Source organism: Pleurodeles waltl, chromosome 6 (genome assembly GCF_031143425.1).
Source record: "Pleurodeles waltl isolate 20211129_DDA chromosome 6, aPleWal1.hap1.20221129, whole genome shotgun sequence".
Taxonomy (NCBI): domain Eukaryota; kingdom Metazoa; phylum Chordata; class Amphibia; order Caudata; family Salamandridae; genus Pleurodeles; species Pleurodeles waltl.
This window is the reverse complement of record NC_090445.1, coordinates 1,103,571,906-1,103,599,546: the sequence shown is the minus strand read 5'-3', so window position 1 is coordinate 1,103,599,546 and position 27,641 is coordinate 1,103,571,906. Positions and strand designations below refer to the sequence as shown.

Genomic DNA, 27,641 nt, shown 5'->3' with positions numbered 1-27,641 from the left:
GTTAGAGAAGGCACACAGATCTCCAGAAGACACCCCAGATATTTTCGGGGAATAACATGCGCAGGAGAAGCCCAGCCAGGAGGAAGCTGTCTCCTTCCAAAGTTTGGATTCAGAGAGCCACTCCGACATTGAGAATTAAGAACTCACATTGGCTCAAACCTGAGTGCAGTGGCACAACCTCCGCTTACAAAAATTCTGAAAAAAGTCCAAACTGAGGGCACCGGACCACCACTGCCATCACACCATGGTCAGTGTTGGAAGGAAAGTTTAATTGCCCCATCTACCAGCTTGGCACCGAACATTATGATGACTGCGGCTGCATCTTCCTCATCGACCTCGTCCATGGCGGTCTGAACTTCGAGCAGTAAAAAAACCATACCAATGGCATCTGCTCCGAGCCCAGAATCTTCGGATCTGAATTCAGACTCGAAAGAAGTCAATCAACTGGAACATTTTGGTACTGAAAACAAAAGAGCATACTACTTTATAGACTTTGAACCCAGACCACTGCCCCTCCACGCCCTCACCTATTCCGCCCATATTAGAGACTATGGACGCTAGGCAGCACAAGATATACATTCAAGAGGGCACAAGGCGAATTGTAGCTTCCCCTATTGTAACTTTTAAAAGGAAGCTTAGTTTTCAAGAGGAATTGGACACCTCACCACCTCCAAAGAAAATTTCTGAGGTGAAGACTGATTCCACAGAACAACCCACTCATCCTTCTCTTCTCCGTCCTCTGCCCCCTTCTTCTTCACCTCCACCTAGTCCTCCTCCTCATTCTCCCGCCTCTCCAACTGCAGTAGATCTCATGCCACAGGGCCCCCTATTATCTGCAGAGCACTATTTAGAAGACATACAGCAGGATCCACTCTGGGATTCGTATGATCCAGCCCCAGTTATTAACAGTGATCTGTATTCCGCTGGAACACCCCCCCTTCCCAGCCCCAGAGGACACTACCTGCTATGAACAAGTTATTGCTAGGGCGGCTGCATACCATCATTTTTTATTACACAAGGTACCCATTGAACAAGATTTCTTATTTGACACACTCACCCCACCCATACACACACCCAATATTGCCCTATGATTTCATGAATGATGTGCCATGCAGATGACTCCTTCCAGTAACCCGTCCCCTCCAGAATAATAATGCCTAGGGTAGATAAACAAATATAAGCCAGTGCCTTCAGGCCCACTGTTTATGAGGTCACAAGTGCCACCACACTCCATAGTGGTTACCACTGCCAGTAAGAAGGCTAATAGCCAGGCCACTGGAGACTCTCCCCCACCAGATAAGGAGAGTAAAAAAAAGCTTGATGCGGCAGGCAAGATAGAGGCTGTGCAAGCCACAAATCATTGGTGTATTGCCAATTTGTAAGCCTTGCTCTCCAGATATGAGAGAGCTCAATGGAATGAGATGAAAGATCTCCTCCAATATGTACCAGAGGAACATTGTAAACATGGCCAGCAAATTGTGTCTGAGGGTCAGACCATTGCTAATAATTTTATTCGGTGTGCACTAGATGCTGCTGATACAGCACCGAGAGGCATTAACACTAGTGTCTTGATAAGGATGCATGCATGGCTTAGATGCGCTGAATTTAAGGCATAAGTACCACAAGCAGTATTAAATATGACGTTCGATACACAAAAACGTTTTGCCCACAAGTTAACTCTACATTAGAGAAATTAAAAAAGGACACTGAAACTGCAAAGGCCATGGGGCACTTCAATCCAAAGCACGAAGGGATTTGTTTTGTCGCCCATTATGCAGAGGGGATTACAGGTCTTCTGCAGCTTCCGATCCTTCTACCTCCTAAAACAAACAGGCCTCAAGTTCCTACACCAGAGGTTCCTTTAGAGGCTCATCTAGAAGTAATAATTTCAGAGCCAGGGGTAACTCCCGTGGCTCAGCCTCCGCAACAGAACATTGACTACTTAAAAATACTCAAACCTCATGTAACACCAGTTGGGGGACGACTCCAGTACTACCACACAAAACGGACAGATGTAACATCGGACCAATGGGTCCTATCCATTATCCAATATGGTTATTGTCTGGAGCTCGCTTCCACACCCCCAAACATCCCACCTCGCACTCACATGTTATCTAAAGAGCATATTATCCTCCTCAAAAAGGAAGTGCAGTCTCTTCTTCTCAAAGGGCCATAGAACCATTCCCATAGTATATGCACCATACTTCCTCATTCCAAAAAAGGACAGGTTACTCAGACCCATATTGGATCTCAGAATCCTAAACCAATGCATTCACTCAGAACATTTCCACTCTTCAGGGTGTCTTTCCACTCCTTCTGCAAGGAACTTTCATGACATCCCTAGATTTAAAAGATGCCTATTGCCACATCCCCTTACACCCTGCACATCATAAATACCTAAGATTTGTAATTCAGGGAAAACATTATCAGTTCAAATTCCTTCCCTTTGGAGTCACAATTGTCTTGAGTATTCACAAAATGTCTCGCAGTTGTTGCAGCGCATCTCAGAAGACAGAAAATTAATGTCTTTTCATATGTAGATGACTAGCTCATCAATGCCAACACATTACAACAATGTAATTGTCAGATCAAATCACAGTAAACCTTCTTCCCAATTTGGAGTTTACAATAAACATCACAAAATCTCACTCACAGCCTCTTCAAATTCAGCCATATCTTGGGGCCATTCTCAGTGTACAGATAGGGCTGGCATATCCCAACCCAGCTCCCATACAAAGTTTCCAACAGCTTCTCACTTTTTTTCCAAGAGAATTATACTCCCACAGGCAAAACTGTCATGTGTTTTCTAGGCATGATGGCATCTTGTATTGCCATTGTTTCTGAAGCCAGGCTCCACATGCATCCACTATAGAAATATCTCTCTTGTCAGTGATCTCATTCACCTCCAAGTTCTAGTGTTGATAGACTGCCAAGCGTACCACTCTGTGTGTGGTGGAACTCCACCAATCTATTAGATGGGCAACCTTTTTGAGGCCATCTGCATCAAGTAATTTTGACCACGGATGCATCCCTCACAGGATGGAGTACATCTTTAGGACTTCACAGTCAAGGGGCTTTGGGATCTCAGTCACTGTTCCATGCACAGCAGTTATCCAGAGCTTCAAGGAGTATTTCTGACTTTGAAAGCTTTTCTTTCTCACTTCTCACACAAAGTTGTCGTAGTCCCCTATTCTGCACAGACAATATGACAGCAATATATTATCTACAAAAACCAGTGGGGGGCACAATTGTTTTAGTTATCACTACTGGCACAAACAATATGGTAATGGGCATATCACATTCACTTACTGGCAAAGTATCTCCAAGGAATGGAAAATGACTTTGCAGACCTGCTCAGTAGGATGCATCAAAAAGTCCACAAATGGGATCTCCCTCCACAAGTCCTCCAAAAATACTTCCAAAAGTGAGGAACTCCTCAAATAGACTTGGTCACCACACCAAAAATGCAACAACTTCCAACACTCCAGATCCAACACTAGATGGCAGGAGCATGTAGTTCGTGAATCTACAGCACTACATCATGCCACGAACAGATGTATACCGATAAGTACAATTTTCCTTTTACAGCATTATAAAAAGCATGTTTTCTATAACATCATCATATCTGCTTTCTTGGCTCATTCACACCTCTATTCCCATCAACTGTATTAAATCCTCAATATAAGGAACACTATCTTCTCTGATAGTCGTAGAAGATATAGGCCCTCATTATGAACAATGGGGTCCGTTCTGCTCCACCGGCGGTGGCGGTAGAAACCGCCAACAGAGGAGCGGGCTGGACCACCAAACAAAACACACGCATCCCGCGCACCACCGACCGCCAGGAAAGGAGTCCCGCTGACGACGGCAGAGTCCGCCCACAGGCTGTCAGAAAGGAGCAACCCACACATCAAATTATGAACCACCGTTCCGCGCCCGTTCCGGGGCGGGAACCCCCACCACACAAAGCCAGGCGGAAATGAAACAAATAGAAGGAAAGACTCACCAAAGTTTCACAAAATGTGCAGTGGCAGCCATGGACAGAGAGCTGATTATGCCAGCCTTGCCCCCATGCCACATACCTACATGGCCAAGACCGCCGACGAAGAAGACGATGGTAAGTACCGCAACCTACGACACAAGGGAGGAAAGGGCACAGTTACATACCCACCCACTCCACCCACTCTGCAACACCCCCCAACCGTTCCCAGCAGCACAAGTCATACACCCCACACCAAGAGGTACGTACCCGACCGAAGCCCACTGCAACTTGACCATAGTACATAAAATAGCCCCACACCCATAAAAAATTAAAACAAATACCAAGGTGGAACTGCGTGCAGCCCAAACACAGGCCACACAGAAACTTTAATTAGTAGCTCACTGAGCTAAACAGTGCCAACAGGGCCAATAGCCAGTCCATAAAATTCACATTGTCCTTGGCCACATCTGGCAACACCTGACTCCCACAAGTGCTGGGTACCACACAGAACGGGGCATCATATGGGGATCCAGGCACCTCACGGAAAGGGGATGGGGAGTATGGGGGGGATTTTCGATGGGGGTGGAACTTTGACTTACGTGAGGAGGTTGGAGGGGGGTGGGATTCTCCTTTGAAAGGGGTGGGGGCTGTTTGGCTCAGGTGGAGCTGGATGGCCTAGGTTCTGAGCGGACCTTCTTCTTCACCGGGGAAGGGGCATGGGAATGGGAAGGGTGGACCTTTGTGGGCTGTGATGTGGAAGGAGCGGAAAGGGAAAGGAGGTGGACACGTTTGGGGACAAGACGGGGTGGGCCAGTGGGTTGGAACAGGTCTGCACGGGAGAGGAAAAGTTTTTGGGGAGCAATTGGGGTGGGCATGGATGAGGGCTTGGGTGTGGAGGAAGAGGGAGTTGATGTATGGGGTGTAGCTGTGCATGTAGTGGGTGCAGGTGACTGCTCAGTATGCTGTGGTGGATGTCTGATGGGTGGATGTCTTGGTGCGTTTGTGTGTTTTGGGAGCTGGGGGGTGGACACAGTGGTAGAAGACAGACAGCTAGTGTGGATGTATGTTGGGTGGGTGTCTGCAAGGCTGGTGAGTGTGCTGCATGTGTCAACTACAGTAGTGGTGGTGAGTGCAGGTGTGGTGCATGGGGTGCATGTATGGCTGTCTGCTATCGTGGTGAGTGCAGGAAGAGGAGCAGTAACAGTGAGTGAAGGTGCAGTGCATGAGGGTGTGATTGTAGAGGGGACAGACAGGGAGGCAGAAGAGGTGGGCATACTGGGGGAAGTGGATGTTGTTGTGTGTGCAGGTGTCTGTTGGCTGTCTGAATGCTTGTGGTGGGAGGTGTGGTGCTTGTGTTTTGAAATGTGCTTCCTGTGTGTTGATGCGCCTGTAAGCGGTTCTGATTGTGTGCTTTGGACGGGTGAAGGGAGTGGGGTGCTGTAAGGGGTAGAGGAGGTTGGAGGGGGGACAGAATGGCCAGGGAAACTGAAAAGATCTCTGTAGGGCACTGTTAATGCCATCCAGATAGGCATTGGCCTGCTGCACCTCTGATGCCAGACCCTGGAAGGCATTGGTGATGGTTGTCTGCCCTACAGAGATGGTTCTCAGGAGATCAATAGCCTCCTCTGTGAGGGCAGCAGGGCTGACTGGGGCAGGGGAGGAGGTGCCTGGGGTGAAGGAAACACCCACCTTTCTGGGTGGGCACGGGCAACTCAGTGGGGAGCAGAAGGGAGGGTGGTGATGGTATGGGGGTGGCGGAAGATCTCACGGTAGTGGTGTGTCCATTTGGGTCTGCCACCGCTGGAGGCCCCTATCGGAGGAGGTCTCAGAGTCACTACCTCCTGTGGTAGTAGCCTCCTCCGTAGAAGTCCCCTTGCCCTCCCACCCACTGGCCCCCTGGGCGTCCGTTGTCTGTGCCTCGGAGGATCCGTGGGCCGCTGCCTCCCCACTTGCCGATGCCTCAGCTCCCTCGCCTGATGTTGATGCTGTACCAAACCAACACAAGAGAACAGGGATGGGGAGACAAAACAGGAGGGAATCTTGTAAATAGCTAAATTCTGATACACAATGGCCAGACATACACCCACCCAGGAGACACACCCAACAGGCAGCACCGTGCACTATGCCCATGGCCATGCCCCTGACTATTGAGCAGAATACTGATATACACCCATCCCCTGAAATAGTATTGGAGCTGAGGTAGGTGAAACCTGACAGGGACACCCCTACACCCTTTGGGGAACATACAGTAGATGGACACCAGTCAAATTCCCTGCTCTAAGCATCAAGAGCCCTATCGCACACACACTCATCCTTCCAGACTGAAGTATGTTCTGTAAGTACTCACCCCCTTGTGACTGCTGTGCAGCCTTCAAGTGCCCATCCAGATTTGGGTACGCCACCGCTAGGTTCCGATGCATGAGGAGGGTTAATGCCCGACGGGCACCCCTTCCACATTGGGAGGACTTCCCCAGCTAGGCCTCAGTGATCTTTCGCGCCCAGCACCACAGGTCCTCCCACCTCTTTCGACAGTGGGTTCTCTGCCGGTTGTAGACCCCCAGGGTCCGTACCTCCTTGGCGATGGCATGCCAATGTGCCCTCTTCTGGTGGGCGCTGACGTAGTAGGGTGACACAGAAATGGAACACAGAGGTGAGGCACTTGCACAATGGGAACAGCTGGCAGATTATCAAACATAGGACTGACAGTACTCTCAGACATGCAGGACAGTGACACACAGCATTCCATGCACTATGGCCCATCCTGGCTCACAGGAGCACACATATGTGCAATCCACTCCCTCCATTACTCACACAGTGCCCCCCAAACCCGGACTCACCTGTACCTCTGGCTGTCCGTAGAGTCTGACGGTCAGGGGCAGGATCCCTTCCACTAGCTTCTCCAGTTCTTCCTGCATGAAGGCCGGGCCCTTTCCCCTGCACCATGTGGAACATCCATAGCCAGAGGCAGGCGACAGCAGTACACAGAGTGGAGTACCTGTCTGCACGAGATCAGGGAGTCAAGTGATCAAACGATGCCGAACGCGTGTACGTTTCACGGCGGTATGCACCGTCACCCCCCGGTGGCGATCATGATATGCCAGGATTCCCCAATGGCATCCATGTTAGCCAATGAGGGTGTGAACAGCGGTCAATACCGCCGTACGCTGTGACTTCAACCGCTAGCGGTATTAGGTCACTTCCACAACGAAGGGGTAGAACTACAGTGGGCAGACATTTTTCTATCACCTACGCACCTTGAAGTTCATACTACTCACAATGCAGGGCCTACTAGCCACATGAAGCACCTAGGCCTCTATCCATTGTGTATGGTAGCACACATGATTTACTCTGTTTCCTCCCAGTGATGTACATGTACATCTGTCGGATTGAAGTTATTGTACAGACACTACTATGAACAATGCACTGCATGTATTTAGCAAATATGCCAATGTATGTGTGCACATCACTCCTTTTTGTAACCCCTCATAGGTACCGACCCTTGTGGCAAGGAAGGGCACCATCGGTGTACAGACCACTTGTGGATATGGAGACCATGGTGGAGCGTCAGATCACTATCACTTACAAACTCACACGTGCAACTATTCAGGACCTATTTGCATTACTGGATCCTGCACTAACTCCTGGAAATCGTAATCAGTAGGCCATTCCAACTGAGGTGCAGGTGCTCTCTGCACTCCATTTCCTGGCCACAGGCTCATTTCAAGTGACAGTGGGCATGGGTGCTGGTTTCTCACAACCAATGTTCAGCCAGGTACTAACAAGATTTCTGAATGCATTTGTACAACATCTGCAATCCTATGTGCGATTCCCCCAAAGTGCTGACCTCCCTGCCATCAAGTCTGACTTCTATACCTTTGCAAACTCTCCCCATGTCATAGGTGCCATCGATGGCACCCACATAGCTATCATCCCCCCAGGAGTGAGTGATTAGGTGTACAGAAACAGGAAGAACTTTCATTCCATGAGCATCCAATTGGTATGTACTGCAGACCAGTACATTTCCCATGTGAATGTCATGTTTCCGGGTTCAGTCCATGATTCATTTGTTTTGAGGAACAGTAGTGTTCCACAGAAGATGGAACTACTACAAGAGGACAGAGGGTGGATCATAGGTAAGTTTGCTTACACATTGCAGAAAACCTGCCTGTCTGACTAAGGGACATTACAATGATGACTCTGTATTGACCCTTTTTCTAGGTGATTCTGGCTATCCAAACTTGCGTTGGCTCCTGACACCAGTGAGGAATCCCAGGACGGATGCAGAGAGGAAATACAATGAGGCCCATGGACATACTAGGAGGGTGATAGAGCATACTATAGGTCTCCTGAAGGCTAGATTCCAGTGTCTACATAACTCTGGGGGTTCCCTGGCCTATGGGCCTGATAAGGTGTGTAGAATAGTGGTGGCCTGCTGCATGCTGCAAAACGTGGCTGTGAGACATTCTATCTCCCTTTTGGAGGTGGAGGGTGCTATAGGTCCTGATCAGTTACCTCAGAGAGGTGAGGAGAGTGATGGCGAGGATGAGGAAGGGGAAGATGTCATTTCCAGGAACCAACTAATACAACTCTACTTCCAATAACTGTCTGGGACTTAAGCCTGTAATTGTGGTTAGTGACTGATACTGTCAGTAGGCCATGTCATATAGGGGGGATTGGTCATGATAGGCGAGACATGGACCTCTTCTGCATGGTACTGACAGATAATATATGCATTCCCTCCTTTCCTAATTTGAAACACACATTACCACCACCAAGCACAAATTGACAATAAAGTTGTTCTCTGCCAGTTGCATCCATACTCCACTTTGTTCAACATTAAAGACATGGGACAGTGTTACAGGTGAGAAATGTGTTTTATTGGTCGAATACAGTGCATTGTGCTATATACAGTGATGGAAGTCGTAAGGGTTGGGTGTCCTTAAACCGACTTGGGGGCAGCCCTGTTGGATGTCATAGGGGGGTCCTATTTGTGGTATAGTACTTCAGTTTGCCCTCAGCTAAGTGTTGTTGGTGAATGGGTGGGATGGTTGCTTTGCAGTAGTAGCAGTGTCAATTGTTGGAGTGGGGCTTGTTCTTAGCTGGATTTCAAGTGCCATATCTTGGCCTGAGACTACGTTTGGGCGCCTGCTGTGGAGTTTCTTGGGGTGGCATGGTTGGCCCTTGTGATTCCTGGGAGGGTATTTCCTGTGCTGTTTCTGCTGCTTGGGTCATCTGTTGCTGGTTGTCCAGGGCTGTTGTGGGGGCCTCTTGTCTGGTGTGGGTGTCTGATTGTTTGTTGACCAACTGCAGCAGTGCTCCAGCAATGGTGGCCATTGTGGCATTGTGCTCTTTCCACTGCTCCATGGCCTGTTGGTGTTGTTGCTGCTGCATCCTCTGACTTTGCTCCAGGGTGGACACAATCTGTGCCAACCTGTCTTGGGTATGTTGGTAGGCCCCCAATACCTCTACAATGACGTCCTGGGCTGCTACATCCATCCGATGCCCTACCCCCTGACCCACTAGGGCACCTCAACTTGCCCTAGCCCCCTGTGTCCCCTGCGCAGGTCTTGGCGTGCCACTTGTACTGGGGCCCTCGCCTTCCTGCATGTTGGGAGTGGGAGAGTGTGGCCTGTGTAGCTGTGTTCCACCTGTCTGTGCCCTGGGTACACTGCTGTGTGTATGCCTCCCCTGGCCTGCTGGTCTGGACTGGGTGTTAGGGGTGACAGTGGTTTCCTGGGTGGAGCTGCTGCATGGTGAGCATCCAGGTCTGTGTGAGGGGCCTGCCTGCTCATCAGTATCCAGGGGTCCTTCGCCAAGGTCTTGTGATGTGCCTCTGTCTCCCTGGAGTGCTGTGGCACTCCTTGTCCCCTCCATTAGGGTTGCATGGGTGGTGGTGCCTGTTGGGGGACATAGACATGTCTGTTACATATGCCTGATGGTTTGAGGTGTACAGAACTGTGCAATTTTGTGCTGGCGTGACTTTCAGTGGCCTTCCAAGGTGCCTTTGTGAGGTGGACATTACATTTAGTGGCAGTGGTGTGGTTACATTGTGGTGGGGGGTATTATTCCATTGTGGGTACGTGCAGGGGAGGGTGGATGTGGTGGGTAATGGCTGGGTAGGGTGTGGGTCGAGGTGGGTGTGGGTGGGGTGGGGTGGTGCATGCATTGCAGATGGGGGTAATTGTAGATGACTTACCCGAGTCCATTCCTCCAGTGAGTCCAGTGAGTCCCTCTGGGTGCAGGATGGCGAGTACCTTCTCCTCCCAGTCGGGGTAGTCGGGTCGTGTTGGTGGCGGTCCTCCCCCAGTCTTCTGCACTGCGATGTGGTGCCTGGATGCCATGCCACGGACCTTCCCCCGCAGGTCGTTCCATCTCTTGCGGATGTCGTCCCTGGTGCGTGGATGGTGTCCCACTGCATTCACCCTGTTGACAATGGTCTGCCACTGCTCCAATTTCCGAACGATGGGTGTGTACTGCACCTCGGACCCGAATATTTGTGGCTCCACCTTCAGGATCTCGTCCACCATGGTCCTTAGCACCCTTTTGGTGAAATGTGGATTTTTGGGGGGAGGGACATGGTGAGGGTGGTGGATGGCGTCAGGACTGGGGACGGGGTATGGGTGCTCCTGTGTGGGTCGATGTGCGTGTTCTGTATGCTGGCGTTTGCTGTCTGGCTCTGGTGCTCTCCGTCTTCTGGTGCTGGTTTCGTTGCAAGGGATTGTGGGGTGTGTCTGGGGGTGTTTTATGGGGTTCTGGATTTGTGTCAGGTGTGTGGGTGATAGGCCTAGCCAATGTGTGCACTTGTTGCTGTTGAGTCCACTTGCCGCTCGTGGCGGTCGCATCCGCCAGTGGTCGTCCGGCCTCCACTGTCCGCCGTGGTGGTTTGTGCATCATTATTTGGAGGGCGGGATGTGGGTGTGCTTGGCGGTGGCGGGGTGGGGTGGGCCAGGATTCCCTCCAACAGAGTCCTGGCGGGGAGTGGTGGCCTGGGATTTTTTGGCTGGGTTGAGTTTTTCAATCATTATATGGCGGGTTTTCATTCGCCACCACCGGCGGGATTCTGTTCACCGCCGACTCAGCGGTCTTTCCCGCCATGTTCATAATGACCGCCATAGTCACTGTTTCCGACACCTGAGTTGTTCCTGGCTTTTGAGCAAAAAAAGGTTTAAGTTTCAGATTCCTAGAAAGGTTTTAAAGATCTGTTTTGATTTCAAACACATCACAGTGTCTGGTTGGGGCAAATGATAATCCCCTGTTCACAACACTTTTTCCTTGTTCTGTTAGTATTCTATATGAAAGGTTGACCACTAAGTCTAGTGTTATTTCTTGTATCCCTTTACTTGGGACCTTGTTCTGACTAATGGCCGTTCTTCTCCTGGTGCGTCTTGCTCACCCTCTTTTCCCCTCTTGTCCTTCTTTTATGAGTTGAATTCTTGTGTCAAGGGACCCCAACATGAATACCCATCAACGGGACAAGTCCCCACTGGACAACGAGACATACGCATCTTCAATTTCTGCCACCACTGTACACCACTGACTGCTAACCTACACCCACTGGAGAGATCACGCCGAGGGTACAGCCCTGCCTTCCTCTCCCTGCTCCATTCTCATATTCAGCTGCATTGCAGTTCCCCTCAGGGACCACCCGCACAATCTTCCATAGGGCATAGCCACCATGCACTAATGACCGCCCTTCTAGATTCGACCCGCCATGGCTTCGGGCTGCTGGGCATCTTTGTCTTCACTTCCCACCAGAGTCCGAGCCGGGCTTCGAGCTGTTCTGTATGCTCCTCCACTATCAAACAGCGTTTACGCCTGTGTTGAAATGTCGATAGGACCTTTAATGAGGACACTGCAACCGTACAGCTCCCCCCACTCCAGTTTGTTTTTTTACTTCCCATATAAACTAATAAAGAATTAAAGCAAAAAACGTGTAGGTGATACACATGGAAATTATCACTTACCTTGCGGTCCCATGGCTATTGTTTCATTGAATTGAAAAAACATGCTAACCACTTGATTCTCAGAGAGTGGCGGCAGCAAGCTTTCAAGGCATTTTTTATTTCTTAATTGATCTTTTCTAGTGTCGTATTCCTTGTGGCCCAAAATAACTGTGCTTTATAGGCTGTTAAATAAGTATCTTGTTGTCGAACGCATGTTTCTATTTCACATGTATTACGTCACACCCTTAATTATGAAGGACCCCGTGTGGAGGTTTTTTAGAAGAGCTCGTTAGAGCCCCTATTTTTTTCAGTACACTTAAAGCTCTGCCGTAGGAGACTTCCATTGTGGAGATTAAAGTTCCAATAAAAGTGCCATTTTAAGTGGCCCTTTTAAACATTGGAGATTAGCACTTGTAAATCGAAATGCACACACATTTCTCTGGACTGTTTTTGCAAATATAATGTAGTTTTTGTGTTTCTGACGCTTTATATCAGTTATATGTGAGTTACATGGACTATGCATTTAATCTAAGGTCCTAATACAGAGTGTGCGTTTCTAATGCTGCATTTGTAATCCCCCCTTGCGGAATTGGAATAACGTATTTTGACTACCAGTGACAATCTAATTTCCCCCTTGGCTATTGGTTATAATTTCGCAAGGCAAAATTATCAATCTTGTCATCAATGTTACAGTAACATAAGATTTGTCAACAACACCCAAACCTGAATCCCAAAGCCTGTCAAGATACCAGATTAGATGCTGGTGGGGTGCCAACACACATCCACATTAGATTGCAGAGTTGACTGAAACCTACAGCCCTCAGCTCTTTGTTTCCATCAGTTTGTTTCCCTAGTGTCATTTACAAATTCTCTTTCCTGTATGATTTTTTATTTACTGAAGCAATAACTATATTTGGAGAAACCCACATGCTCAACTTATGTTTATTTATATTATGGGCATTCAAAAAGTGACAAAACTTGAAGCGTCTCTTTGCACTTCACCAAAGTCCTTAAAAGGGATGTGTGTTTAAGGTACTTTTATCTTGCTTGAGCCAGAAAAGTAGTACCTGACTATCTAGTGAAATTATATATTGTTCTCATTTCCTTAAAGTAATGCGGTATGCAGGCCAGCAGCCCTTTGAACATGCACCGATACGTTTCTGTACCAAGAATGGAGACTACGTCACGCTGGACACCAGCTGGTCAAGCTTTGTGAACCCCTGGAGCCGGAAAGTGGCATTCATCATTGGCCGACACAAAGTTCGAACGTAAGTCTAAATGATCTCTGCAGTTTATAAGTAGAATGTGTCCTCTGTACATGCACTGTGAAACTTATTTACAAACATTTGTGACAGTTTTAATGCTGTGTGACATGCAGTCTCAAGATCACGTGCTGTGGCTCTGAGGATTAAATGTGACAGGTAGCCATGTAGTATATGTTTATATATGTGTGTCTACGTGTGTTTATATAAAATTAAGCACAGCATTGTATCTATACTTAGTGCTTGTGAGAGGAACGCAAGCGCAAATAGTAATTTTAAGTCATAATTTCCCATGTTTGGTAAATGAATAACACCATGTCCTAAAAGTTAAGGCATGCTCCAATTCTTCTCGTCTTTCAGAAGAACTGTCCCATCAGGAAACCTCAGTCATGTTTGTGATGGAGTGCCCTGTCCACCAAGCTCCGAATCGGGCTTTGGTACTGTGCCTGGCAGTGTCCTGTATAGCTCTATTGACTTTCTGGTCCTTGCTCTAGGTTTCACCCATTTTGCATCCCTTCACTGTTTGCTGTTTTGGTCTTATAGTTCCCTCAGTTCCAGTTAGTTTCTTCCTCTCATTTGTATAGTTGGTTGTGTTGTCTCTTGTCACATTTCTTTGTAGAGTCTTACCTGTGAGTGTTCAGCAGCTTCCAGGGGCCTTGGCCGAATTCCAGGTCGGCTCCCAGCTCGTCATAGCACAGTCTGCTGGTGGAACTGGTAAGCCTTGTTTCAATTGTTATTTGTTGCCTGTAACTCAGTTGGTATTCCTATACTTATCGTATGCTGTCTGTCCTTCAGCAGCTCAGTTTGACTTTTTACTGTAAAAACAGAGTGGTGCTGTCCACTGAAACCTGCACAGCATCAGATTGTAGGTTCAATTCTGGGACTTCCCTCTCTTGTACAACCTTCCTTGTTTCTCCCCTGATACCTGTGTCTGCTGAAACATTCTATATGTCCATCAGTAGAGATATTCAGGGACAACAGAGCCTTCATTGAGTTTGCAATACCAAAGACTGACAGCATTCCCCCCAATATGACTCCTCAGCCCTGAGCAAGAGCCAGCTTAGGGGAATCAAGGAGTGGTACCTGTCCATATTGCCCATGCCCCAGAACACCTACCTCAGAGCAGAAATAGACTTCGAAGTTGACATCCAGAGCCAGCCCTGGGTCTGCCCCGAAAGAGTCTCACCACTGAGGTCAGAAGAATCTAACATGGGATTGTCTTACAGCTTTACCAGGAGTTGTAAAACGGGAAAGATTCTGACCAAAATCCCCTTTGCAGGAACAACCAACACTCCCCAGATCCCTAAAAAACACAGAAGGCACAGCTATGAGGAATCGCTACCACTGAAGCAAAGGCCTTCCCACTCCTGATGGTTAGGGGCATGATTACTTGTCCTCCACTACAGTATCTTGCCTGTAAGCCTCCAGTCCCATCACCTCAGTGGTGCTGCACACCCCTACCTCCTCGGTTACCACACTCCTCAAATACAGAGTAGAGGAACTCAGACCAATGCAGCCCATTCAGCCCTGGGAACCATGCTGCAAGCTTGTCTCACAGAGGAAGGGGATGACTGACCCTTCAAAGGATAATCAAGCCAATCCCCTGGATGACCCAGACCTACACCTCTTCCCAGTCAAGGCCTTCCCTACGAATGACATTGCTGCATAATACACAGAATGTGAAACCTCGTGTCATACAGGACAAGGACGACATCTTGGTTGAGACTCTATCCATGACTAAAAGGTCAGTCTGGTGCTGCCCTATGTTCTGATCTAAAGATCAGGTCAAGGCTAGAGTCGTCACACCCATGACAAAAATAAAATACAAAGGTACCAAAGACAATCCAGGGCCAGGCACCACTTGGCTCACTAGTGGTCCGCATTGCTACGAAAAGAGCCTCAGCTCAAAGGGGTGAGAATGCTTCTCTCCCTGATAAGGAAAGTAAGCTTATCGATATGGCTGGCTAGTGGGGGAGGCCACACAATGGAGGATTGCCAATCTGCGCAAACTACTCTCTAGACAGGACCACCATCACTGAGAGGAGATAGAGTAACTAGTGAAACACCTTCTGGAAGCCCATCACAAGAGGGGCCATGAACTGGTGGCAGAAGCCAATATTATGTGCAGTGCCAAAGGTATGCGTTGGACTCTGCTGATACCACCTAAAGAGAGATGAACATTGGAGTCCTGCTATAGTGACATGCCTGGCAGAATGTCTCAGACTTCAGGCCACATGTGCTGCAACGATTCCTCAATGTGTACTTTGCCATGTCCTTAGTTGCCACCATCTACTACTGCTAAATGAGGAAGCACTAGTGCTTCTAGTCTCTTAGTGAAAGGGCCATTGAGCTAATGCTGCTGCACTGCGGAATCCCCGTCCAGTTCTTCTTGATCCCCAAAAAGGACTGGACTCTGCATCTAATCCTAAACCTCAGGTCATTGAGCCACTACATCCTGTCGGATCACTTCCACATGACTACTCTGCAGGATGTCATCCCACTGCTTTGAAAAAGGGACTAAATGGCAGCCCTTGACCTCAAGGATGCCTGCTTCTACATCCCAATACCTCTAGCTGATGACTGCTAGATGTTCTTTATGGAAAGAATTACCAGTTCAACGTTCTAAAATTTGGGGTCACTACAGCCCGACGGTGTTGACAATGTGCCAAGTATCAGTGGCTACCATTACGCCTTTCCTTTCATAGACAACTGACTGATAAAGAGCAGCAGTGAAGAGCAATACCTAGTACGCACCCAGACAGCAGTGTCTTTGTTACACAGGTTTGACCTCCCCTTCTATGCCAGAAAATTACCATCCCCATTACCAGGAGATTTAACCATTGTTGGGATATGTTCTGAATGCTTTTAGAGGGAAAGCTTTTGGCAAAGTATAAGAGGGCGATGGGATTCCAAAAGCTGCTGCCTCTTTCTCAGACATGACTTCTCCTCATGCCATGCATGGTAATGAGACAGTGGGAGATGATGGCTTCGTGAATTGAGATAGTTCCGCATGCAAGGCTGCACAGGTGCCCCTTAAAGGAATGTCTCATAAAGCAGTAGCCACAAACAGAGTGTAAGTGAGTAAATCTAGTCTTAGCAATCCCCAAAACTCAGCAAAGTTTTCTGTGGTGGAATAGCAAGCACTTGTTGCTGGCATGCCTTTTCTCTGCCCATTCCTATGTACATCTCATTCATGGGAAGGAAGCATTGCTCAACCACATGACTGCACAGGATACCTGGACACCACAACAACAGAATTACCATATCAATTACCTGGAACTCATGGCAATCACTCTAGCGCTCAGAGCTTTTTACTGACACATTTGAGGCATGAAAGTCCTCATCCAGACAGACAACATGACTGTGATGTACTACATTTAGAAGTGTGGGTGACACCCACTCACTCCAACTGTCTGCACAGGCTCAGAAAATCTGGCATTGGGCCTTTCTGCACTACATTTGCATGCCAGTTGCTGGGGTAAATAGCAGCTTTGCAGACCTGCTAAGCAAGACGCAGCAACAAGTGCATGAATAAGAAAGGAATCCACAAGTCTTACAAAACTACTTTTCACCAATGGCCCACTCCCACCATCGATCTTTTCACTGCTGTTCAAAATGCAAAAAAACCAGCAACTCTAGGTATCCATATTCACTGTACATGGCTAATGGATGAACTAGTCAGGGAAATGTGTTTATGCTTTTCCTCCTCTTCCTCTTATCCTATATGAGGGAAGGAAAATGAGGTAAGTGCCAGTGACTCTCACCCTAAAAGCATCAATGTGAGCCAAGCATCCTTGGTACTCCATGCTCCTGGATATGTCAGTTCGTCTTCACAAAAAAGTAGGGCAGAGGCCAGATCTTCCCCAGCATCAAGGGCAACTCAGATACCCAAACCTCTGGCAGCCAAATCTAGCTATCTAGCATCCGAGGTCTTAGAATTTGGTTACAGCAAACTTCTGAAGGAGTGTATGTAAATACTGGATGAGGTGTGTAAACCTACCATACAAATCTTCCATTCTGCTAAATGGCCCACACTTGTCCACTATTACATTGGTAAATACATAGACCGCTCCTCTAATATTCTGTGCAGCAGATCATTTATTTTTTGTTGCATTTGCAAAAGATGGCTTGGCGTACCCTTCTGTCAATTTACATCTACCTGTTTATGCGAACTATATGCAGAATAAGGAGCTCTGGGGCATTTTAAAGGTTCCTGGTATCAAGGCCTTAATGGGAGACTTAAAGATGCCTCCAGCTGCCACTTGGAATCTTAATGTTATTTCTCCAGACTTGTGGGACCTTCTTTTGAACCACTTCTCTCCTGTAGCACGCAATGCTTGTCGTAGTAGATAGCTTTTCTATCCCATCTCTAAAGAGAACAAGTGAGTTGCAGGCTCCTTATACAGAAGAACCATTCATTCAGGTACATAAAGATAGGAAAGATTGGGTGGGATTGAGGAAAAAAACCAAAAGTTCCTCCCAAAATCACTTTCCCATTCATAATGACTAGCAGGCAGACAAAGTGCTCCCCTCTCACTATACAGAAGCTGGCTTATACATTTAACTTAAAAATGCTATTGGCCTGGACAATTTGCGTATCACAGATTACAAATAGCCCTTGCGGCCACCCACTTAGGATGGTACTTCTTTCATGGTGGTTCCAGGTCTAGACAAGGTTCAAGCACTGTCATCCACTTGCTCCCTGAAGATGTTACCATGCTGCAATCCTTGTCTGTTTGGACCACATGACGTCCCAGAAGTTCAGTCACCCACGACCTGTTGGTGTTTCCTTTCTCTCTGTACATTCTAGTCTAGATATTCACTTTCACGTAAAACATCTGACAATTTTGGCACCTAAGAAAGCCATTGGGAAGCCCCAAACTCTCACGTACATGGCAGTGAATAACAGTGGTTTTTTTAATAACGCACTCTCGGCATAAATTAAAGGATGCCCACCAATTTTATGACCTGAGGGGAACTATAAGTAGAAGTTGGGTTTGAAGCACGTTGGCAGTGGTGTTATCCAGTGAGTGCACTGAAATACAGTTTGGACACAAAGGGAATATGACAGTCATATATGACAAATGCTTTCTCCCTGTGTAGTTTTGCTTTAGAAAATTGATGGGCACCCTCTGGTTTGACCCATTTACAGGGGGAACGAATTGGTGTTGAGCAGAAAAAAAAACCCTTGGTGCAGAATTTTAGAACTGTGGCACACTTCTATGTCGTTGTCACTTTGTATTGCCCTTCATTGTTCGCATAATTTTCCTTTTGTGTGTATGTAAAATGGGCTATGTCAAAAACGAAATGCCAATTTAATGTTGTGCTTTGTTGGTTTTGGTCTTCTGTACAACTAATTTGTGTACCAATGAGCAACATAATATGTACTTTGTAGTAAACAAGTGGTGATCACAATCTTTAAATGAGGTGCTCACAGATATAACATATTTTTATTTAAGAAAAGTCAGCAGTGCTGATTTCTAGATTACGCAATCCTTTATAGGCATGGCCAGTTATTTCTCAAGATACATTTTCAGTTTTGCTACAGTGAGTGCTTGATTGAGAGACTTGACAAAGCGAAATGTACCGTTTCAGTGGTCTCCGGAATGCAACCAGAGTTTCAAAGACATTAAACATGTGATTGAGAATGCAACAGAAATGGCCTACTTTGAACCCAAGTTACACATTGAAATAATGGTTGATGTGAGCCTGGTAGGGCTAGAGGTCCTCCTTGATCAAAACAGTGGCCATCCAGATGCTTCGAGACACATCATGGGCTATGCCAGTCGAAGCCTTTCTGATACAGAACATGGTCAGTCTCAGCCGGAGAAGGAGAGTTTGACTGTGGTGTGGGCTTGCAAACATATTGCCCGTCTTTTAACAACAAAGAGTTCAAGCAGCCTTCGTCTGACTTAACGTCAAACACCAGAAGAGTATGCCCATCTTGCCCCAATTCAATGGTGCTGTTGAACAATTCATGGGCACCCTCAAGAGAGTCATTCACTGAGCGTCCATGGAGGGAACCAATTTGAACCAAGACATGTTTCAGGCCCTCCAAGCCTATTGATCAACTCCTCAATCCATAAATGGTGAGAGTCGAGCCACCTTGCTATTTGGGAGAACCGTCAGAAAAAACAACCTCAATAGACCCTGGATCAATCCGGGAATACTGACAAGATTCGAGACTACAACGGGGGTTGGAAAAGAAAAACAATAGCATATGCAGATCAGCGTCTCCTTGCCCAGGAGAGAGTTTTTGACAAAGGAGACCGAGTATTGGTTAAGCAGAAACGCAGACGAAACACGGACACTCCTTTTTCTGTTGATCGTTTACGGGTTGTGGCATGCAAGGGACGTATGGTGACAGCACATCGTCCTGGAAAGTCCATCACTCGGGACACATCATATTTCATACACTTATCACAACACTTGTTGAGGCCCGAAACTGTACGGAAAGCGAGCCCAGCGAGGAGGTCTGGCTCAAGAGCATGAGCCTGTGGCGCCGTTCCCCGATCTGGGTAGACCTCAATCATATCGGATCACCCCCCAGCCAGCAGACCAGTGTGAGTGTCTCTAGGAATTGTGATTTTTGTGATGTCTGCCACCTTTTTATTTAACAAAGGGGTAGCATTTTGATGGTGTGCACTCTAGAATCCTTGTGGTTAGGGGCGGAATGTGAACACGAATTATGTAATGTATGGGGAGGTGTTACGGTGTGGCTAACTAAAAGTATGATGTAATACGCAGTGTGTTAGTGTACGCTGATGAACAAAGTGATGTTTGACAGCTGCTCCCTTTGTGGCACAATTCATCTGCATGCTCTACAGTTGAGGAAGACACTACATTAACAACAACATTTTCAGTTTTACTGTAGGTTTTCATTGAATATGTGAGTTTTTTTAAATGCAAGCTATAATAATTTGTTATAATCATAACCTCACCTGTGTTTGTTCAGATAAATTTTAAATGTAAGTTATAATGTTTTATACGCGGTGTAACCATAACTTCACTGTAACTGGATTTTCAGTGAATTTTAGAGGCTTTTTTAAAATATATGTTATAAACATTTGTGCTCTGACTATAAATTCACTTTAAATGTGATTTCGTTCTTGAAATATAGAACATAAAAAAATCATGCTTTGAATTATTAGAAACTTTGGCATCGCTTGACAAGACTTCATGAAATTTTGCAGACCACTGGCAAAACCCGCCAAGGCATGGCCGGTCAATTTCGTTAAGATCTCTTCAGGGGAAAACATGTGAAGTTGGTGGTTGTCCATAAAGATGCATTTCCCATTTTCAGTATCCTTTAGAAGTAATGTACTCTGCTACAGAAAAACATCAGAATGCAATTACACCAAACTTGGCATGAAAATTAGAGGAGTGCCTTTGCATTGTTTGGTTTGTTGTAGTTCTGATTAGTAGTTTTTAAAATATTAGCATGGAAAATGTGTTGGGTGAGCATCAAAGAGTTAAAATTTGGAGATATTTTGACTGATAAAAGGTGCTTTTTGGTTTGTGTATATTTGTAACTGAATTTGGCAACAGCTTGGCATGTTCAGCCTAATATATGTATTTTTTAATTTGTGCAGCTTTGTCGGAGTTGGTGCACAATTTTGATGTGGGGTTAAAAAAGCATTAACTTGCTAATAACTATGGCGTGTATTGGTACTTCCTTGTTGTAGTTTAATGAATGTGAATGAAATTCCATAGGAAATTTAGCAGTTTTTTAGCAAGTTCGGTTTTTTGTTGGTATTTCAATTTTCGTGCAGATCCATTAGAGGTGTGGGCTTAATTTGTGGGGGTGGGGGGGCAAAAAGGTTTTCAGATGTAATAACCTTGTCGTACCTTAATGAATGTGAGGGTCAATTTAAATGGAGTGGAAACATGTTTTTATTTGCAACAACATGAATGTGCATAACATTTGTCAGGCTGTTAGGAAGTTAAACCCAGAACAGGACAATCATGTTTGATGTAGATCCTACAAAGACCAGAGGGTTTGCAGAGTATAGATAATGTTGATTACCTTAGGGCTGTGAAGTAGTGCAAAGCATCCACACCCCTGCCTTGTCCCTAGGATCTGGAGTGACAGTTTGTGAAATCAGAATTTATAACATCCTGCCTTACCCAAGAAAAGTGGTGTTATGCACCAGTTTCACTGTCTTGAGGGGAATTCACTGGAGTGCCACCTTGCCAGAAGGTGAGTAAAATTTCTCCAATGCAACGGGAATTTCTTCTCCCTCTACATTGTGGAACTGCTGCAGGGTTGGAGTTCAATAAAACCCATGCCTTTCATAATGGTGCGGGAAATAAATGTTCACACTCGTCTTCCTTGCCCCAGGCGGGAGTGGTGGGATTGGGGTGATTATTAGCACCTTCTGCCGCTTTGCCAGAGGAGAGGGAGAATCATTTAAGAAATGTAAAAAAATAGAAAAACAATTGTTAGCTGCTTCTAGCTGCAGAGGAGCGGGTGAGCTCTCAGTCTTCCCAGTATGCTGTTCACAATTGTTAAGAGAGTACTGTCTTATAGCTCTTTTCAGAAGTGTTTACAAAGCACTATGACAGCTTTCAAAGGTCCACGATTTCTCTTCACATTTTCACACAGAGCACTGGGACCCAGATTAGCTATCCCCGCATTTTGTTTACGTTTGTCAGTAATTGTGAATGTATAAAGCAAAAAAAGAGCTTTCCAAGTATTGTGCTCATAATTATACTCAGCACTGGGACAGCCATAACCGGCCCAGCACCTTTTGCAAGCTATAGAAGAGTGGGGAGGGGTTGCAGCTCCCCCTTGATTTTTTTCATCCTACCGTCCCCACTCCGGTGCACTTGGGACAAGGCAGGTGTACACTATCTTCTGCCTTTGGACAATAGATGGCAGATTAATCAAACCCTCTACCAACACTAATAGGCAGGGGAAACTGTCTTGGGCAACTCTTGGTAATTATTGAATTGCACCCTTAGACAAGGGAGCTATGCGTCTAATGTACCCCCACTACCCAGCCAACAGCCAAGGTGGGAACATTAACCTTCCCAAAAAATGGCTCTTTTTTAGAATAGTCTGCCATGATGTTTACGAACATCAAGAGAGATTGGCATAACAGTACTATGGGGCTCCTACTGGCAGCTCCATGTTCCATTTAAAGCCCACTCTTGCCCTTGATTAGGATTTTGGGAGTGGGAGCCACACTTCTGCACACCTAAAAGGCTGGTATATTAATTGCAATACACTTCAATACACATCCTGGAAATGGGCATGGGGCAGAGTGTATGCCTGTACATTTACCAGCCAATAGCAATAATGGGTGTAAGGACCTCTCCACCACAAGCTCAGCATATCAGGAGAGACTGAAAAAATAAGGGACACCTGCCCCTTGTTAATTGAAACCGGCCCCATCCCTGTGGGCAAGGTGATGGGTTTATTGGTGCTATTTGTTCAATGTTACCATTTACCCATGCCCCAAACAACATACACCAACAAACCCCCCATCATACATGCCCTCAACTGCTGTTGTATGCCAACATACCCACCATTATGTGCCAACACCCCCCATCATTAGTGGCACTACTACAATGATTAACGGGTCTACACAGTGTCATAGACTTACACAACCTCCATTATATGCCAAAGAACCCAGCATAAATATTCCAACATAACCATAATCATATGCCAACACGCTCACAATCACACGTCCAGCAACCATATCATAGGCCAACACACCCACCTTTACGTGCCAGCACACTCACTGTTGTACACCACCTCAACCACTATCATATGACCATTTGTCTACAAAACCACCATTAAACTTCAGCACACCCACATTGCAGTGCCCACACACTCATCAGACACCCACGTACCCAGACACCTACCATCATAAACTTGCATTCCACCATCTGGTCCCAGGTTACCCGGTATCATACCCTAACACCAAATAAAATAAAATAAAAAAAACAATAATAAAATGCCTTAAAAAAACTTAAGCAGAAAGGGCCTTAAGGGGTTTTTACATGTTAAGCATAGAAATGAAAATGCAATGAAACTGAAAAGTTACTTTGCTACCCTCAACTTTACTAACAAACCTGCCTTACGAACCCAACTTTGGAGTATACAACTACAGATTGTTTCAGTGACAGTTCAGATAACAAAGTTTTCAGACTTCATCCGGATTTGACTGGAACTGGTGATGGGCCAATTACTGGTGACCAAAGGCTACCATCCCATCTGTTGTTGTGCAAGCAACTAACCATTGCCAAACTGATATCATACCACCTAATTGTGCCTTGGTGACAGACGGTGATGACTGCCTCTTCAGGCACCCACCCTCATTGAATTATTTCCCCCTGCCATGCTCAAGTGGGACCTAATTATCTAATCATCTGGTTTGCTTATTAGCCCCCACTCTGAGCAGCCAACTTAATTGCTAATATAGTGGAGAGGGATACAGAGGCTCTCAATGTTACACACAAAGGGCCTCATTACTGCCCTGACAGTCTTCAGATGGCCAGGTTCGCGGTGGCGGTCTGACTGCCACATTATGACAGTGGCGGTTGCGCCACGGTCGGACCGCCAACATTGCCAATTTCCCTCCACAGCTGGACTGGCAGTGCTGGCGGTTCTAATCCACCTGGGCAGCGCTTTATGCAGCGCAGCCCTGGGGATTACGACCCCCCTCTCCTCCAGCTTTTACATGGTGTTTGCACCGCCATGTAAAAGCTGGTGGAGATAGGGTGCAGGGGCCCCACTTCCCATGCACTTGGAATGGGCAGTGCAGGGGCCCCATGGACAGCCCCGTCGCGCTTTTCAGTGAAAAACTCGATGGGTGCTGTTGCACCCTACGCACTGCAACATGGCCGCCGGCTCAATTATGAGCCCACGTCAATGTTGTGGGCTGTTCCCTGCTGGGCCAACGGGAGGAAACACAGTTTCTGCCTGCTGACCCAGTGGGGAACTCTTAACGGGGCACCCACGAAGGTGGCAGCACTGGTGGCAACCTGACCGCAGGAGTTTGGCGGGCAGCCTTTTCCACCCACCAAACTCGTAATGACTCCCAAAACCTCAAAAGAGTGCATGGTTTGTATCTCAGCTCCTCATATACATCATAATCAAAGTGGACCGGGTTTTAGATCTAGGAAATAAGGCAGTAGATTTGGTAAGGATTCTTCATTTGAATAAAGAATTTTATTGTTCTTATGCATTACCAGTTATTAAAAGTGATGCGCAGAATGAATAAAAACTAAAAATAATTGCTATGTTGTAATACTATTTTTGGTTACATTACTTTATAAATTCAAAAAAGGGGTTTTAACATTAAATTAGATTTATATTTTCGACAATTTTGATTTGAGGAGAATTTATAGGTGCAGCAAATGTCCTTAAAAGTCAAGGCGCTGTAGTCTTCGAGATCCGCTCGGCAAGAAGTTGGGTTGACAAAAAATGCAAGACAGGCTTACTCTTCCGATAGGCTCAAGAGCTGGGTCTTTAAGGCTTTCTTAAAGGGAGAATGTATTTAAATACACTTCAGTTACAGAGCCTTGCAGCCGCGACAGATAAAGCTCTACCTCCCAATCTTTTGTTTCCAAACTCTGGGCACAGTTACCAGATTGTGGTGAGCTTAATGGAGATTTCTGCCTGGAGTTTACCAATGAAACATAGCCTTGATTCCCTCCAGACTAACAGGATAGAGCGCCTTCTGTACGGTAAAAAGTGCCTTGAACATAATGCACTTTTTTTTTTTTTTGGAAGCCAGTGCTGGTTGTGTTGTCTCTTGGACACTGACTGCCATTTAGTACTATCCAGGGTGAGTCTTGCAAGCAGATTCTTCACTAATTGCAATTTGGCTTGGGTGTTATTGTTGATTTCAAGGTAAATAGTCAATCCTTGAAGAAGGGCCGGAAGACGAATGAATAGAAACATTTTGTTCAACTTTCTGATGATCTTGAAACAGGTAGTCGTAGTGCGATTGACCTGCTGGGCCACTGATATCTCACTGTCCAGAATCACCCCTAGATTCTTGGCCATGTCTGTTGGAGCTGGTAAGTTACCCAGTATCTCAGGCTGCCAATTATTGTTCCACATAGAGGCTTGTGCTTTGAAGAACATCAACTCCGTCTTCCCATCATTAAGCTTCAAGTAATTTGTTTTCATCCGCCCAGCTATTGCTGCCATACCGCTGTTAAAGCTAGCTGCGGTATCATCGATGTCTTTAGAAATCGACATGTTTATCTGACCGTCATCGGTATAAGACCCTGCCTAAAGTCCAAAAGAGCACCTGAACCTTGACAGAGGGGATGATGTAAAGATTAATTAGTATGGGGTTTAAAGATAAGCCCTGCAGCACCCCACATGGCAGGAAGAACAGGTCAGATTAAAACTGATTTTACAAGACACCCTTTGAAATCTATCCTCAAGAATTGAGGTCAGCAGTTTAAGAGCCCCATCTGTGATAACCCAATTCCTGTAGGCATTCAATCAGCAGGGTTGGGGAGATGGTATCAACGGCTGTGGACAGATCTAACAGGATCACCGCCACAGCCTGCCCAGCATCCGCTACGTGTCTAATACTGTCCGTAGCAGATAAAAGAGAATTTTCTGTTCTTTCTTATGATTTTTCCAAAACTTGAACTGTGACACGTCCAGCAGACTGTGTTCCTCCACATAAGCCATCAAGTGGCTATTAAGATGTTTCTCCAAGTTCTTGGTTGGGACTGGGAGCAGAGAAATAGGACAAATTTTTTAGGGCCAATGGGGTCAAGATTAGACTTCTTTAGATGTGGCTTCACTATTGCTTCCTTCCAAAGCCGAGGGTAGCACTCCGAGATGATGGCTTTGTACATCATCGCTGACAACGATTGAGCTGCCACACCGGCAACCATTTGCAAAAATTCTAATGTGCATGGCTCAAGGGCAGAACCTGATTTGGTGTTGAGAGGATGCAGTTCAACAAGCTCCGGTGTAAGACAAGGGAACCCGCAAGTGTCTTTACAGTTTTTTCTGTGACTTCTGTAGGTATCAGGGAGTCTGGCTGCAGTCCTCCACTTGAAGTCAGCGTGTCATCGGCTTCTGTTTTAGGGATTTAAAACTCTTTATAAATGATTGAGATTTTAAGTTGAAGACACTCTGATAGCTTGCTACATATCCTTTGTGAGCCTTCAATTTTGGCACAGCCGGAGGTGTAGATAGCTGCTGAATAATTTTAAAAAGAGGAATTTGTTGCCTCAATTTTGTTAGTGCAGTTTTCTCCTGGGTTTGACTTCCCAGATTGGTGCTACCTTGTCCACTGCCGCGCACAGCCAGAGTGACCTGCCCTCTGCCCCTCTGTCCACATCCTCTTGGACAATAAAGGACCTATTTCCGAGGGCAATAGCAAAAGATTCTGCTGACACCCACTTCCAATCCCTTCTGCGGATCTTACTATTAGTGTGCATGACCCTAACTTGGGCAAGGTGAGTGAAAACAAAATGCCCTGTGGTCCGACCCTCCTTCTGAAAAGATAACGGGGGTGGGGGTGGACGGGGCATTGGAAAAAATCCGATCTAGAGTGTATCCTGCTACATGTGTAGAGCCTTTCACCAACTGTGAAAGCCCAAGGCAGGCCAGAATCTCTTTCAGTGTCATGGAGCCTCTATTGGCACTGTCCTCCAAGTGAAAATGGAAGTCCCCCAACATAGTAATGTTACTATTCACCATGTGGGGCTCTGTAAGATTAGATATTTTGGTTGGGAAGGACATCCTGGGGGCCTGTAGATTAGCATTCCCGCAAATGAGATAGTAGGAGAAATTGTAATATTAAAGTAAAGGGCTTCACAAGAGCTACTGTATAAATTTGATTCCAGGTGACATTGATGCTGTACTTTATAAAGAATAGTCAGTCCACCTCCTGGCCTGCCTACTCTGTCAAGGCGGAGGATTGACTAATCTGATGGAATTGCATCCACTAAATAAGGACTAGGAGCATCTTTGGCCAACGACTCCGTGGTAAACACCAAATACGGGTTGCGAGCAGACATAAATTTCGCAAAGTCAGTTTTATGTTTAATCAATGACCTCGCATTAATTAAGAAAGTCTTGAATTTTACATTCCAACTAGCTAACTCCTCGAAGGTCATAGCTGTTGTGTGCTATTTATGGGAGTTCAGTGGTAAGCTAACAGAAGCGTAAGTACCCCTAAAGTCACAGGTATCACAGATGGAAGTGCTTAGATCATAGATTTTGGCAAATTCGAACACCACCCAAAAAAATGCTTACCATTCCATCGCATCTTCAGTAGTTGTTCTTGAGAAAACTCAGCAATTGGAAGCCTTTCTAGGCCGGAAGGACCAGGGGTCCAGGCATCAGGCGTGGTCCGGACTTGGACAGGTGCAGATGGGCTTGTCTTTGGCACACTAGCGACGCACCTGCTATACGCCTCACGTCCATGCACTCATGCTCCTAATGTAGCGTCTGCGGTCTAGAGA

General features: G+C 46.4%; 1 protein-coding gene across 2 annotated transcripts in view; it reads left to right on the top strand.

Annotated features, from left to right (window-relative positions):
* Positions 1-27,641, top strand: part of PER3 (period circadian regulator 3) — a 476,770-nt gene that overhangs the window by 201,635 nt on the left and 247,494 nt on the right. For both annotated transcript variants that reach the window (XM_069240206.1, XM_069240207.1), the window contains exon 11: positions 13,037-13,193. In XM_069240206.1, coding sequence (XP_069096307.1) covers positions 13,037-13,193 — 157 coding nt within the window. The remainder of the gene's footprint in view (positions 1-13,036; positions 13,194-27,641) is intronic.